The following is a 14,779-nucleotide window of genomic DNA, read 5'->3' as shown; positions in this document are numbered from 1 at the left end:
CACATATTCAAATTCATAAATATTACACAATTTAAACATTTTTAAAAGTACATCCTGAGTGACTGAAACAATCTTTGTCATTGAATACACTTGTTTGTTCACAATGTTTTCAATGTTCTTGTGCCCATTTATTTATTTTCACTACCTGAGGTAAATTATCCATGTTTACTTTCAGTACGGCTACAAAGCTGAAATAAAGCACATAAATAAGGCACATAAACAGTACTTGAGATTATCATTGCCATACTTTGTATTGTTGTTCCAGCCACAGTGTCACAGAAAAATAGAAAGAATTTTTAAAGTAGAATCATTGCATGTCCCCGTCGCAGATGGTTAGGACAAAACTCTGATTAACATGGAAAAAATATCTTTTATCACGTGTCGCGGCATCGCGTGCAATTAGGACACGGTGTAATAACACTTTTTAAATGGAAGTAAGATTACTATACTGTACAACCTCTCGTAGCTTACGGCTACATTAATCCAAAAACGTAGATTTGGTCCGTTAAAAGTGCCCCACTCAAACCAGGCGAAAGTGGTTTCATGTTCCGCTCTCAGCCGAAATTCACCTCAGATATCCGTGTGAGAGGGGAACCATGATGAGAGTCCCTCTGCTGCTGAAATTGGCTCTTTTAACCCTTGCGGAGCCACAGGATGTCTCGCGGCGATGTAAGTTCCAGCATCAGTAGTAAACTCAGGGGAACGGAGCAAGGTGGCTGACTCCTTGCACCACCTCAGGCACAGCTCCACTTACATCAAACGACTGCGCCGTGACACTCTTCCCCCCGTGGCTCGTCGCAGACTGACACTCCAAGGTGTGCAGCACATTTCAAGTTGGAGGAATAGTTGGAAATGTTGGAGTGCTGGAAAATGACACCGCCTAGGAGAATGTGAATGTGATGAGGACGGATGCCGGCCCTGCGCGTGGCTTAAGTCCTTGTAGAAAACATTTCAGAATAAAACACCTAATTTCAGAGACCCGATCACGTGATAACTTGCTCAGATACACGGCATGATACAGTCATTCCTTTTGGCTACAATATGCCCTTGTTTGAAGGCTGTAAATGCTTTTACATACCGTACATTTTGCTGTCTCATGAAATCAGTAATAGGTCCAACAATGTGTGTTTCACCCTGTTTCTTTCTGAATGTGAATTAAATCTCATGTATAGAGAGAGAAAGAGAGCGTGGTATTCTTTTTTTATTTATTTATTTATTTATTTTATTTTAAGAGAGATGCATGACCCTGCTTTAAAAATCTGATATTAACACTGTTTCTCTCGTCTTCTGCTTCTCTCCCGCCCGGCTGTCTCACAGAAAAGAGATGGTTTACAGATGAAGCAGAAAACGCATACCCAAGGAACATTCAAATCAAGCCCATGAGCACTCACATGGCCAACCAAGTCAATCAGTACAAATCCACTAGCAGTCTGATTCCACCTATCCGAGAAGTCGAAGATGAATGCTGAACGAATCCCCGGCCTTTACCATCACTGAGGGACTTGGGTCATCCTGCTGTAAAAGATGAGCGGTAATCGCGATACGATGACTGATGATGATGGCAACACATTGTTCTTCCCTTGTTCGACTCAAGGGTCTGAAGCGTTCGAGAACTGGAAGGGACTTCCTATGTGTATACCTTTAATGTTACTTCCATACTTTTATATATGTATACATAGTGATGTACATAATGACAATCAAGTAAGGATTGTACAGCCCCTAGCACTTTTTGAAATTATGTTAACAGGCAAACAAAAGAAGAAAAAAGAAGTACTTCCTGCGATTCTTTGCAATATCTCACCTCTGCCGTGACCTGACTCCATGCAGAGGGTGCTATAATGGAGGATGAGGGTCACCGTCGTTCGCTTCATCCAAACACTACCCAAAGATTAGCCCCGCCGATTGAGTTGCGTATCCGTCGTCCATTTCATTTTGCACTACCGTGTAATAACTCAAGCACCGCTCACGGAAGAGTCAAAGCTTACCCTCGGTTCTCCTCTGAGTTTGGGGCTGAAGTCACAGGCTGAGGCTGTTAAACGAATGGCTTTGTTCAGGGAAAACGAGTGTTTGCGTGACTGTATTCATGCATGGTGTGTGCCGAAGGCTGCCTGAACGTTCGGCTCAGGAAAGGATGCCCATTTCCATCCCTACAGACTTAGGCACATAGACACATGGACATGTTTGCTGTACCTAATGCAAATGGTCGTCCCCAACGTAGCTCTTCGGAATTGGCAATACACTGAGGATATGCACTACTTCTGTTGATGTCTTTCCATCATACATGACTGTTGATGTGGGAAACTGTCTGTGATCGAGGCTTATAACATGTTTGTTTGTGTCTGCGGCTCTGCTATTAATACGACTGAATGAAACACTACTGTCACCTGCTGATAATTCAACAATGATTGAGCTTTTACGCTAAAATGAAAAGTATACAATAGAAAATGCCACATATTGCGAAAAGTGGGCATCGTTGGTTCCTCCTTTGGGTGTAGCCACTGCCTGACACAGGGTTGGCACAGGGGCGGAAAAGAGCTTGGATGTTCCCTGTGACCAACTGTGATGCCTTAAACTCTAGCCCGAATCCATGAGCTCAATCATAATGTTCAATTATCAGTCAAAGTTGTAACTTGTGGATGATTCTTGCTGTGGACTGAATGGATTTGGTCGTCACTCACTTCTATCAAGGCTACACGACTATGTTGTACCTTTAAAGTAGAACGTATACTGATACAGATGCTTCACAGACCTTTGAACTTTGCTTCAAGTGCTCTGTCAGATTTATACATAAGTACATACTTATTTTTTATCCATGAGCGTAATCATTTTGTACTTATTTTTATACATATCAGAGAACTTTATTTCTAAATGTATCTTAAAGATATCTTAATAGCTACAGTGCACAGCAGTTCAGTTTTACCCCTGACAACACCACATATCACATAGCATCAACCGGGACACGTCAAAGATCTGTGAACCCGAGTCAAATCGGTACAATTTCAGCTTTCCATCTGGAGTGCTCTTTGATACTCACACGGGCTGCTTTGAAGGACTTCGAGCTCTGCTACTAAAACTGCATAAATGCTTTCATTTTCATAAGCTAACAGAGATGAAAACCAATATTGAATGACTGATGACACTTTTCTGTAATTCCAGGTAAAGCGATGTTGATCCTCAGACAGACATGAACTCAGAGATGTGCATGAGGAGGGGCTCTGCTCTTTCTGTAATGAGGGTAGAGTTATAGTAATATTAGCGATGTTTGACCTAAATTAGGTCTCGGTAAAGGGAAGAGCATGCTGAAGTACTTGTGCAAGCATAATTTGATCAGATCAGCAGCGAGCTAATAGCCATATGATTGTAGATGCAAGAAAAGAGACATTAGCACATGTCCATACATTGAGCAAAAGAATATAAATCTGGTGTATAAATTCTGCCCGTTCTAGTCCACAATTATTTTCTCAAGTAAAAAGGATCTGCTTTATTGTTTGTCTATTGGACAATTAGGCTTTGTCCTGAAGTGATTTTCTGAATTGTGATTACATTGGTGTTACACTTTGTAGCAAGTAGATTTCTTAATAAATGAAGAAAAAAATAATAATACTAATGTGAGTAAACTGTATGTATAATTGGATTGTCAACATACTTGCTAGCTTAAAAAAAAAAAAAAAGAAAGAAATCCATTGGAGTTAAATGTCCAATTTATTTGACTTTTTTTTTTTTTTCTTCTTCTTCTATGTAAGGTCCTTTTCCTGTAATGAAACTACATTACAAAGGCAGATGGTGTTGTAATGACAGCAGGTTTCATTTGATTAGAAAAGTGTAGATGCACGTTGAGGGAAGCAGAAAGCAAACTAGCTTTTTCTTTTTGAGGATTATTAACCATCAGGTTTTTACATTCCATTTTGTCATCAGCATTTCAATCCATTTCCATCACATATCGTTTGAAAATGTCAAAATCGGTTGTTTGTTTACAGACCTTTTTCTTTCTTTCAAAACACATACTCAGGTAGCAATCCTGATGACAAAACTACAAAATAAAGCTGGCTTACATTTTCTTGTTACCTTTCGTAGCCCTAATGGCAGTATGAGGTGATACTGATATTTTCTTCTAAACTGCAACAAATGTGCAATGTTTTAGCATCATGCAATTTATTTGTACATCTTGTGAAGATACTACAGTGTACACATATCAGCGTTTCTACAGTGCCATGAAATGTATCTGTCTACCAGCATCAGTCAGTCATTGGTCGGTAACAGTGGATGAATACTGTGGCATCTAAAACTGGCATGGAGAACATCCAAGCCATCCTTGCCTCCATGCCAGGTCAGTGCCAGGCAGTGCAGGAAGACCAAAGGAGGAACGCTGTAAGACCCACTAATGCGAAAAGTGGCATTCAAATAGGTACAAGACACGTGTGCCTATGCAAGCTGCTGAAATCCTAGCACCTTGGTTATGGATACTGAAAAAGTCAACAAAAAAAAAACAAAACAAAACAAAAAAAAAAGTTGGACAGCAATGGCTGAAAGATGCTGGGTAGAACTGACATGATGTTTATTTCGATCACCTGTCATTGTATTCAAGAGTGTTTTAATTAAAGTAACATATAAAGCAACCTTACTGATGTGCTATGTAATACACAAATGTCATATTTTGGCTATTTTATTCTACTGTAAAGGACAGATTTAAGTTTTAGAAACTGTATAAAGAAAATACGCTGTAACCGAATAAATACTTGGAGGGGAATTAAGTCTTAACATGCTGAACTTGCATATGGATTACTGTTTTGTTGCTGTCTTTTCTTCCACTTCAATAAATAATCAAAACATCCATATATACATGTAATTATTGGCATATTCATTACAGGATAAAGGAGTTTCTCATAGCAGAATATGACTGATTTGACTACCAGACGTGAAGAAATTGATGGTGCTGAAGCTGATCTACCTGACTCTGTCAAATATAACCTGCTGATAAACATACTGTCTTGTACAAAAAGTTTGTACATAAATTGTACATGGTTTCTTTTTGTATTTTCTCAATTAAAATTGATGTATTTGTGTTCTACGGGTGACTGGTATATTGCGTCGTTACTTGATTTACACTCGACATTTGAACAAAAAAAACGCGAATCATTGACAAATGGACATTGTTACAGTTCAATAACATGTGGTGGTGGAGGAGGAAACGGTGCATTTGATGCAGGGAATACACCTTTCCCCAAACATCTGCTAACATTTAAAAAGGTGCTTACAATGATGGATATAGGCTTGTTCACATAGAACACGTTTTTGCTTTGAAAAACGTGAGACGTGGGTAGTGGAATTGGGAAAAAACAAACTAATTTTAACTTGAGGGCCGCATATTTAGAACGCTGTGTCAAGTGCTATGGTCATACACGTCCATCTAGTGAATGTTTACATAGAAAAACAAATAAAAAAAATAGCGCATTGGAATGGAAAAACATGTTCTATGTGAACGGCCCCTAACCCCTCACACAATTGAATTATATCGTCGACATAAGAATGATTTCAATTCCAAGTCATTTTATATCTACAAAGACAAAATGTGCCCCTCAATCTATGATTACTTGTTAGGTCTCAAAACTATAACTGTTATTACATTTTTTCTATAGAAAGATATTAGACTGATCTTACTTGCCTTGTTATTTTCAAAACTAAAGATTTGAGCTCGACCCGCCAAGCCAAAATAAAGAGGAGGAAGTAGAACAGATGTTGTCTGTGCTCCTGATTTGTAGGCTGATAAGGGTGGCACCCTGTAGGTTTAAATTTATGGCTTGTTAGTAAGGACTGGCCCCTTTGTGAGATGTTTTCAAAATGATTGATTTACAATAAAGTGGCTCCCTGTGTGTGCACGCAAGCTGAACTGATTCAGATCGATTCGAGTGAAATTGATTGATCAGCCATTTAACTTGGCAGTATGTTTACTGAACGAAACCATGCAAGACATATTCTCCCAGTTTCTTGCAATAAAACAGAAACAAGCCACATATCACAACCAAAACATCTACACCGCTTCTACCACTTCATATTTTGTTTATCTAAAATAAGTAGTATAATCAGCTCGCTCTATGGTACAAATATACTTAACGTGTTCATGGTGCTCTTAATATGAAGTGGGTCCAAAATGTCCTGATTTTTTTTTTTTGTATACTACAGTAGCATTGTGCCTTAACAGCTGTACTTTTTTAGCCTTACAAACCAACAGTAAAGACCGATGATTTGTAATACACAATCTCACTCCCGTCCGTTTGACCTCTCTCCATCTCCCTCGCCTGCTCCTAAGCCCTCATCTCTTTGTCGAGACAAAGCACTCTTGTTTTCAGCCCACAAATCATCCCGCCATGGACACTTCATGCTGTCCTTTGGATAATTGTGGATGAAAACAGCCCCCTACAATCTCACCTTGGGATGTAGTGGCCCCATCATGCTGCTTATTAACAATTTTACACGGTGAGTCACGGCTCCAGGTCTGTCAGTACGGCAGTAATATTTACTGTCTGACACATGGGCTGTTGGGGGAGATTGGGAAGGAGGCGGAGGGGTGGAGGGCGGACGGGCTGATTACACTCGTCCACCTGACAGCGACTTCATCCCTGAATCCTTCCGCAAATATACTCATAAGAACATCTCGGGTGTCGCCGTAAGGCTGCTTATTACGAATTAAAGCATAACGCGCACGTTATTGAAATGCAGAGAGGTGGTCGGAGGTTTGTCTGAAGCTACGACAATTAAAGTTGACGAGGTCGGGCGTAGGTGGGTATTTTCCCACATGAATACATTCGAGTGGCCATTATGGGCCATTTAGCAATCAATAGGTGCTAAAATCAAAAACAATTTTCTGCGTGGATTGTCAGTGGAGTGAATGAAAGTGAGAAATTTCTAATATTGAACACTTAACAATCAATGTGTTGCACACTTGATGGGGTTTGTTTTCAACACGACTACAAAGAATCCCACTATTATTCAAGTCAAAGTCACCCCTCGGATCAGATATTGACTCAAAACGCCGTTTCTCTCCTGGAGTCCTTTGCGTGTGTCTCGGACAGACAGCAGTCAGAGGAGGAGTAGCTATCACCGTGGCAACAGACCCCCATCCACGGTGACCCCCCTCGAGTCGCATCCGGCATCATCTTTAGGAGCCCTCCAAGGCCCCGGCTTGGCCGTGATAATAGTTTCCATGACGATGCGGCATGCTCAGTGCATCAGTGCCAGCTCAGATAAACAGTGATCCTTTACAAAAACAAGAAGGTCATTACGGCAGCTTGTCAAATCAATGCTGAGAGTGTCCCGGCTGATTAAGCCATCCTCTCTCAGCTCTGACACCGTGTCAATAGTGCTGCGCCGTCTGAGCACGGCCAGATGATTGGAGTGAAATGCCCATCAGTCAGAGAGCTGAGCCGGACTAATGATTCCCTGTGCTGCCTATTAGAGCTACATGACAACTCAATCCTGCACTAGAGAGAGAGAGAGAGAGAGAGACACGAGAGAGAAGAGCGAAAGGAAAACAGTGACCTTGTTGCATTATTTGAAGCTGAATTAAATTGGCAGCAGCAGTTAATCTTTACCTGAGGCGATTAACAGAATTTAAGAGGAACAACAAAAGCACGGCGCATTTGCCATTTTTGCTTTCTCTTACTGACATTTTGATTTCCTTCTCCATCCATTCTTCTGGGAGATGATGATTTATCATTAAGGGAACGGGAGAGAGGGGAGGATCATCTACATCATAAATCGCTAGCATAAAATATGCTCTCGATTCGCGCTTTTAATTTGTTTTAGCGCGTCGCTCCCCGGCCCTGTGGTGAGATTTGTGTAAGCCTCATCCAATTGACACATCCATTTTGTCAGCTGGGATTCATCCCCCTGTGCCCTGCTGGTTACCGCAATGCTGAGCTGGTGGAGTCGACTGGTGGTCTGTGCAAATGTGCGCGATCAGATAGCTGAAATCGCACGGCATTAAGCGCTCTCGCTTGGGAGCTGCCTAATTGCTTAGTGTTAATAGAGCACACTTAAACTCACTAATCTTGATTTACTTTTTATCAGACAAGAAGACTAAGATTGAGCATGCACACAAAAGTCAATGGTCTCCCGGATTATTGAAAAAGAAGTCTCGAAGAACTATTATTTCACTTCAGGCACATATTTTCAGCTAGATTTTAGCAGCCTGATCTCAAATATGGGTCATTGACGCTAAGTATAACAAAAGTATTTCATTGTAAACAGCATTTTGGTCATTTTATGTTCACACGCAGTAGATTTTTCATTTCATAAATCCACAATGTTAATGAAAGTTTTGGAGCAGATAACGTCGTCATCACACCACTGGACCATAAAATGAACTGGAACAAAACAGGAACTTTTTTTTAAAACTGTCAACTCTGTATACATTTAAATAAATAAATTATTAGTTGACTTCTTATCCTTTTCAATTACTTCAATGGATTAATTTGTCAGAAATGTATATATATGACAATTAAAAAATTGGAAGGCTAGGAAAAAAAAAAAAAAAAAGAAGATATTTTCATGTTTAAACACTGAATCAGTATGAGATGAAAATGCCATTATTTGGGATTTACCTGTCAACGGAACTAATAAAACATTTTACAGGTCATGGCTAAACATTTACACGCTTGAGAGTTCACATAAAATTACACTCAGAAGTTATTATGCTCAAAACAAATTAAGGATGATGATGGGTATAAATAAAGGCATGCGGTTATTTATACACGCCTGGCCTATCGTTTGCTAATATTACAAGATTTCTCTCAGCATGAAGACTGGGAGGAAAATCATGACTAATTTAACATGACATCAAAAATCGCCTCTCCTCTCAACAAATGTTTGTTGGCAATGGTCAATCAAGCTCTTTCTCCACATGCATTAGTCTGCCTGTCTACATGTGAAACAGCAGAGAGAAAACAAATCCACAGGGAGTAATGTAATTGTCTTGTAGAGCAAGCTTTCCTGAACACAAAACACAATCTGAAGAGAAAATGTGTAAGCCGTGTGTGTACTTTCAATTCTCTCCCTACCAGTGCCGTGTCATTAATAATATGTTATTGAGAAAACACAAACACACACACTTCAGTATGGATAGAAATCCATTATGTTGATTTCTCTCTGCAGCTTCACCCTTTAACGTGTGATATTTACTACAATATTAATTGTCACTGCATGCATGAAGATAAATGAGAGGAAATATCATGTCATAAGTAGTTAAACATGAGTAAAGAAAAATAAATGAAAGTCTGTGAACATCAAAATTACTCTACCATAAAATTAAAGGCAGTTCACCTTTACAGTGTTGACAGATGACTTTGAGCTGTCTCAATGTCCATATGTCTGTGAAAACATGAGTGAATAGTCCACACATATTTCCTTTTTTTCTACACTACTATCTGGCCTAAAAAATAAATATAAAAAAATATCATAAAGTCATCATTTACTCACCCTCATATAATTTTTTATTTTTATTTTATTTTTTGTGGAACATAAGATAACTTAAAAAGATTTTATATAAAATGATATTTTGGGAAAGTCTCAAATTATTTTGCACATTAAGCTGAGATAGAAAAAAATGAATATAAGAAAAAATAAAACACTTCATCCTAAAGGTTACCGTAATTTCTCCAGAATTATGCTTTACCATTTCATCATTCACCATCTGGCAATATGTGCTAATATGCATGTATGTTGTTACTAAACCAAACAAATTATATATGTGTTTCACACTCAGCAGATTTTTAATTTCATAAATCCACAATGTTAAATTTATGGAGTAGATAATTTCATGAGCATTACATTGCTGTCATGTCGTTTTGGTGTTGTTTCATGTTCACTTTTCATAGTTATTCTTTGTTTGTTGTCCTTGTTTTTGCCATGTTTTGTATCATGTGATTCCATTGCCCTCGTTTGATCATGTCATGTGCTTCCCCTGTCTCATGCGTCATGTTCTGATTGGTTGTTATTGTCATGTGATTTCAGTTCTGTCTTGCCATTGGTCCTTTGTCTTCATTGTTCACAGGTGTTCCTTGTTTGTCATTAGTCCCTTTGTATAAATAGCCCTCATGTTTCATTGTTCTCTTGTCTAGCTTTGTTTTATGTAACCCGTTGTTGTTGGTGAGGGTCAAGTCAAGTCTTCATGTTCCTGTTCAAGTTTGTATTTTGGATTATTGTAAATAAACTGCACTTGGGTTCTCACTACGCTCACTTCCAGTGGACTTACGTTACAATTACACACAGACACTAAATAAATAAATAAAAATCTAGACTGTGAAAATCTGGCGGATAGGGCAAATCTTGCACGCTCACTGGTTTTGAGTAATTTTACCTCCTAGTCCTGCTATGAAAATGCAAGGAAATGCCAATATTTCTACCACCATCTTATAGACGCTTTGATTTTCAAGTCAAGCATGTAAATAACAGCTTTAGGCCTAAAGAAATGAGGCTTCAAAAAGGGTAAATAAATAAGCCTGAAGAATTAAGACAAAGGTTGAAGTACAATATAGATTTGGTCCATCTTTGAAAAAAATACATATGATAAATCAAACCTTTAACTATTGTTATGACCTCTAGGGGTAAGCCATAACAGGAAAAGAAGAGTCAATACCAGAGAGATAACAAATAACAGTTTTATTTTTCATTTTTCAACAGGGGTTTAACTTAAGGGGCAAACAAGGCCAAAATAACGAACAAAACAAACTTTTGTTAACCTCAGCGGTCACTCTTCCACTGGAACTCGACTTGCGTATGGCCATTGCCGGAAGCCAGTTATTATAATTAATAAAGTTTTAAATATGGATATTTTTCTTACAAAAACCAATTGCTTCACTTCAGAAGGCCTTTATTAACCCCCTGGAGACGTATGGATTACTTTTATGATGGATGGATGCACTTTTTTGGGCTTCAAAATCCCAAGCCCCATTCACTACCATTATCAAGCTTATATATATATATATATATATATTAGTCAACATTTGAAGTGGATCAAAAAAGTTAATAAAAGTTGTTCTAAGAACTAAGTTGTCCTAAGAAGAAGGTTTTAGGACAACTTTGATGAAAAGTTTTGATCCGCTTCAAATGTTGACCACTGTGTATATATATATATATATATATATATATATATATATATATATATATATATATATATATATATATATATATATATATATATATATATTACACACACACAATAATATTTACAAAAGATATATATACAAATGAATGCTTACAATCCAAATCGCAGCGTCCAGCGAATTATCATCAGAAACCGCCCACCTGGAAAACAAAAATGCACAAGCATATACACATCCATAGAAACAATTTACACAGAATGGCACAAATGAACAAATAACTCAAGCTCATAACACTATTAACCAGTGAAAACACAAGAACTGAAAGAGATCTCACATCAAATTTCACCATGGTAGCTATTTTACATATGAACAGCTTCATTTAAGATGTGACTAGCTTCATTCGCTGTACTGCAAATAATGGCCGACAGCACATAGTATACAGTGCAGTTTTAGCTCACCTTCAAGTTGTAAAGCTGATTTACAGCCACATGTTATTATTTAGCATTATTCATCTTGCTGTCGGTTGCACATTGGAGGTTAATAGAAATGCCAGCATGTTCACTGATTTACTTAGTAAAATTTTCATCCCAAGGTTGGGCCTGAGTGATTGGACACTGACTGAGGAAGGAGGGGGTTCATGCATTATGTAGAGGCGGCTGATGTGACCTTGAGCCATCGCGGCCCGGGCTATATATTACAGCTGCGGCCATCTTTCCCAGACCAAAGATCCATCTGACGTATTTAACAGGGTTTTACACAACATTACTGACGCTTTGCATGAGTTGAGCTCCTTTTATTTGGTCATCCATTTCAGGAGTGGTTTAACAACAACGGATGGGAAGCCGTTTACAACAGCCCCACCGCCATTTGATTCGCCTCAGACAGACAATTAATAATCACAAAGCCACTGATACAGTGAGAAAGTGGAAGCCATAACCATTTATTATGTGTTCACTGGAACAGTAATAGTGTTGATGGACTTCCATGAATTCCAATGTTAATCAGGCATACAGTATATCTGTCATTTAACGCATGGGAGACAAAATATAGACAAATATTAAGTAGCCTGTCATCTGGAAATGTGACTGATTGTGATGGCATGATAGATGTAAATATTTGAATAGCATTGCCTTTTAGGCGATGTTGGCGCATGTAGTTTTTGCAGTAATTTATGTATTCTGGGAAACATTTGCTTTGACTTCAGAGATCAGGTGAACTAGCATTTTCCCACAGTAGAAGGTGGTGCTGGATCAATACGCTGCATGTTAGTAAGGCTTTGGCAACCTTTAACATAAGCCAAATTGATTTATCTAATGCCCTCCATATTTTGAAATTACATTAGCGTGTAATCTTGTCTAGGACCCGACCATGACATTTACAAAACACACACACACACAATCCTAATAGTGTGTTCAGTATTTAATAAAAAAAGAATCAGTATTTTTTTCTACACTTGAAAGTACGGGTCATCCTCTCTTGAGATGTTTAAAGAGAAATAATTACGTTGGAAATGATGGCGATGCTTGCCGATAGAGGAAATGATAAGGGAACACCATTCTCTTTTTAAAGCGCAGGGTCCATTCGAATATAATTGGTAGAGGAATTATTTATGACATTAATTGCCACATTATCGACTGCCTGTCAACTCGCGTGGCAGTTCGTCCATCTTTCTTACCGGCGTTCGCAAGCTCAGCCTAAAGCAGACTGACAAGCTAATTACACCATCTTCCCCTTCCATGACAAATGCTACTCATCTGAAACCGCGCCGGAAATAAAGCTCTTTCTCTCCCCGCCTGCCCTTTTCCCTCTCCCGTCTGCCCGGGCTAATATCTCCTCGTGTCTGTCGTAAAAGATGGAGCCGTGAGCTTTTGGAGAGCGATCTGCTCCCCGTCTCACCTCTCACTCATTCAGTTAGCATACGCTATCAGCGCACAGCTGTCAATCACCGATACTGTGCGCGCTGCACGCATTCTCATTTGCATTCGCCGACGTCAGTCATTCAGAGAGAGTAGCCTAATAACTGATGACTACAGATGATTTCCCGCCGCAGCTTTGACGGGCATCCGTGCTGACTGTTGGATAGTAGTGGTGTGCTGCTCTGATACAGCTCTGGGCTTTTTTTATGAAACTTAGGGAACTTCATATACGACACAGATTTTGCATGCTGCCCAGTCTTTGCCTCTTTTCTTGTTACTATTGTGATAGCTGTTAAATGTTATTTCTGAGCCATTCATAGCAGAGAATGGCCGTTTTCCAGAACACTCCTCCCATCTACCCTTGGTTGACAGATAGTGGTTTCCCATATTATGGCATTGATGAAAACAATATAATGCTTAACTGGTTTACTGTATTCTTTAAAGTTGCCCTAGAATTAAAAATTGAATTTACCTCAGCATAGTTGAATAACAAGAGTTCAGTACATGGAAATGACATACAGTGAGTCTCAAACAACATTGTTTCCTCCTTCTTATGTAAATCTCATTTGTTTAAAAGACCTCTGAAGAACAGGCGAATCTCAACATAACACCGACTGTTACGTAACAGTCGGGATCATTAATATGTATGACCCCAATATTTGCATATGTCAGCCCATGTTCAAGCCATTAGACAAGGCCAAACGTCTGGATCTGTGTACAGCTGAATCAACAGACTAGGTAAGCAAGCAAGAACAACAGCGAAAAATGGCAGATGAAGCAATAATAACTGACATGATCCATGATATCATGATATTTTTAGTGATATTTGTAAATTGTCTTTCTAAATGTTTCGTTAGCATGTTGCTAATGTACTGTTAAATGTGGTTAAAGTTACCATCGTTTCTTACTGTATTCACGGAGACAAGAGCCGTCGCTATTTTCATTATTAAACACTTGCAGTCTGTATAATTCATAAACACAACTTCATTCTTTATAAATCTCTCCAACAGTGTGTAATGTTAGCTTTAGCCACGGAGCACTATCAAACTCATTCAGAATCAATGTAAACACTATACTTATGCGATTAGACATGCTGCATGACGAACACTTTGTAAAGATCCATTTTGAGGGTTATATTAGCTGAGAACTTTGTTTATGCTGTTTAAGGCAAGCAGGAGCTCCGTGGGCAGATAGCAGGAGAATTTAAAGGGGCTGCAGCCTAAATCAGCTCATATTTAATGATGCCCCCCCAAAAAATCTATGGGGTATTTTGAGCTGAAACTTCACAGACACATTCAGGGGACACCTTAGACTTATATTACATCTTTTAAAAAGACGTTCTACGGCACCTTTAAATCAAGACACAGCAAGAATCTAAGTTTACTACTATTTATTACTATTACATAGTTATTACTATGTTATTACTATGAATAATAGCAAAAAATTCAATTTACGCATTTGGAAAAAAAACATGCACAGTTTCAAAATATGTAAAGCGTGATCGTTTTGTGAAACTTAGATGAGCTTTTCATTCGGTTCATGCTGATGTAGGTCACACCCTTTCCACTCATTCCTTCAGGCCCGTGTCCCTGCGTTCTCCTACCGAGGAGTGTTTCCTGGAGCCCTGCGTGAAGGGAGTCCCAGGTCAGAGCCCACAGGTTGCTCTCGACTTCTCACACCTTAATTAGTCCCCGCCGTGCGCCTCTCCCGAGCGCACACTATCTCTCTCTCGAACACACGTGTGTGTCAGCATATGTCTTCCCG

The 14,779-nt window shown here is 39.0% G+C and overlaps 1 protein-coding gene across 7 annotated transcripts in view; it reads left to right on the top strand.

Annotated features, from left to right (window-relative positions):
* kcnma1a (potassium large conductance calcium-activated channel, subfamily M, alpha member 1a) overlaps nucleotides 1-4,886 on the top strand; it is a 212,711-nt gene extending 207,825 nt beyond the window's left edge. For 5 of the 7 annotated variants that reach the window (XM_067385880.1, XM_067385883.1, XM_067385877.1 and 2 more), the window contains one exon: nucleotides 1,318-4,886. In XM_067385880.1, coding sequence (XP_067241981.1) covers nucleotides 1,318-1,469 — 152 coding nt within the window. In that variant the 3' untranslated portion in view covers nucleotides 1,470-4,886. The remainder of the gene's footprint in view (nucleotides 1-1,317) is intronic. The other 2 variants (XM_067385881.1, XM_067385878.1) reach the window with 1 other exon arrangement.
* Nucleotides 4,887-14,779: the final 9,893 nt, after the last annotated feature.

Source organism: Chanodichthys erythropterus, chromosome 5, assembly GCF_024489055.1.
Source record: "Chanodichthys erythropterus isolate Z2021 chromosome 5, ASM2448905v1, whole genome shotgun sequence".
NCBI classification, from domain to species: domain Eukaryota; kingdom Metazoa; phylum Chordata; class Actinopteri; order Cypriniformes; family Xenocyprididae; genus Chanodichthys; species Chanodichthys erythropterus.
Note: the sequence above shows the minus strand (reverse complement) of the source record. Positions and strands in the feature narration are given on the sequence as shown.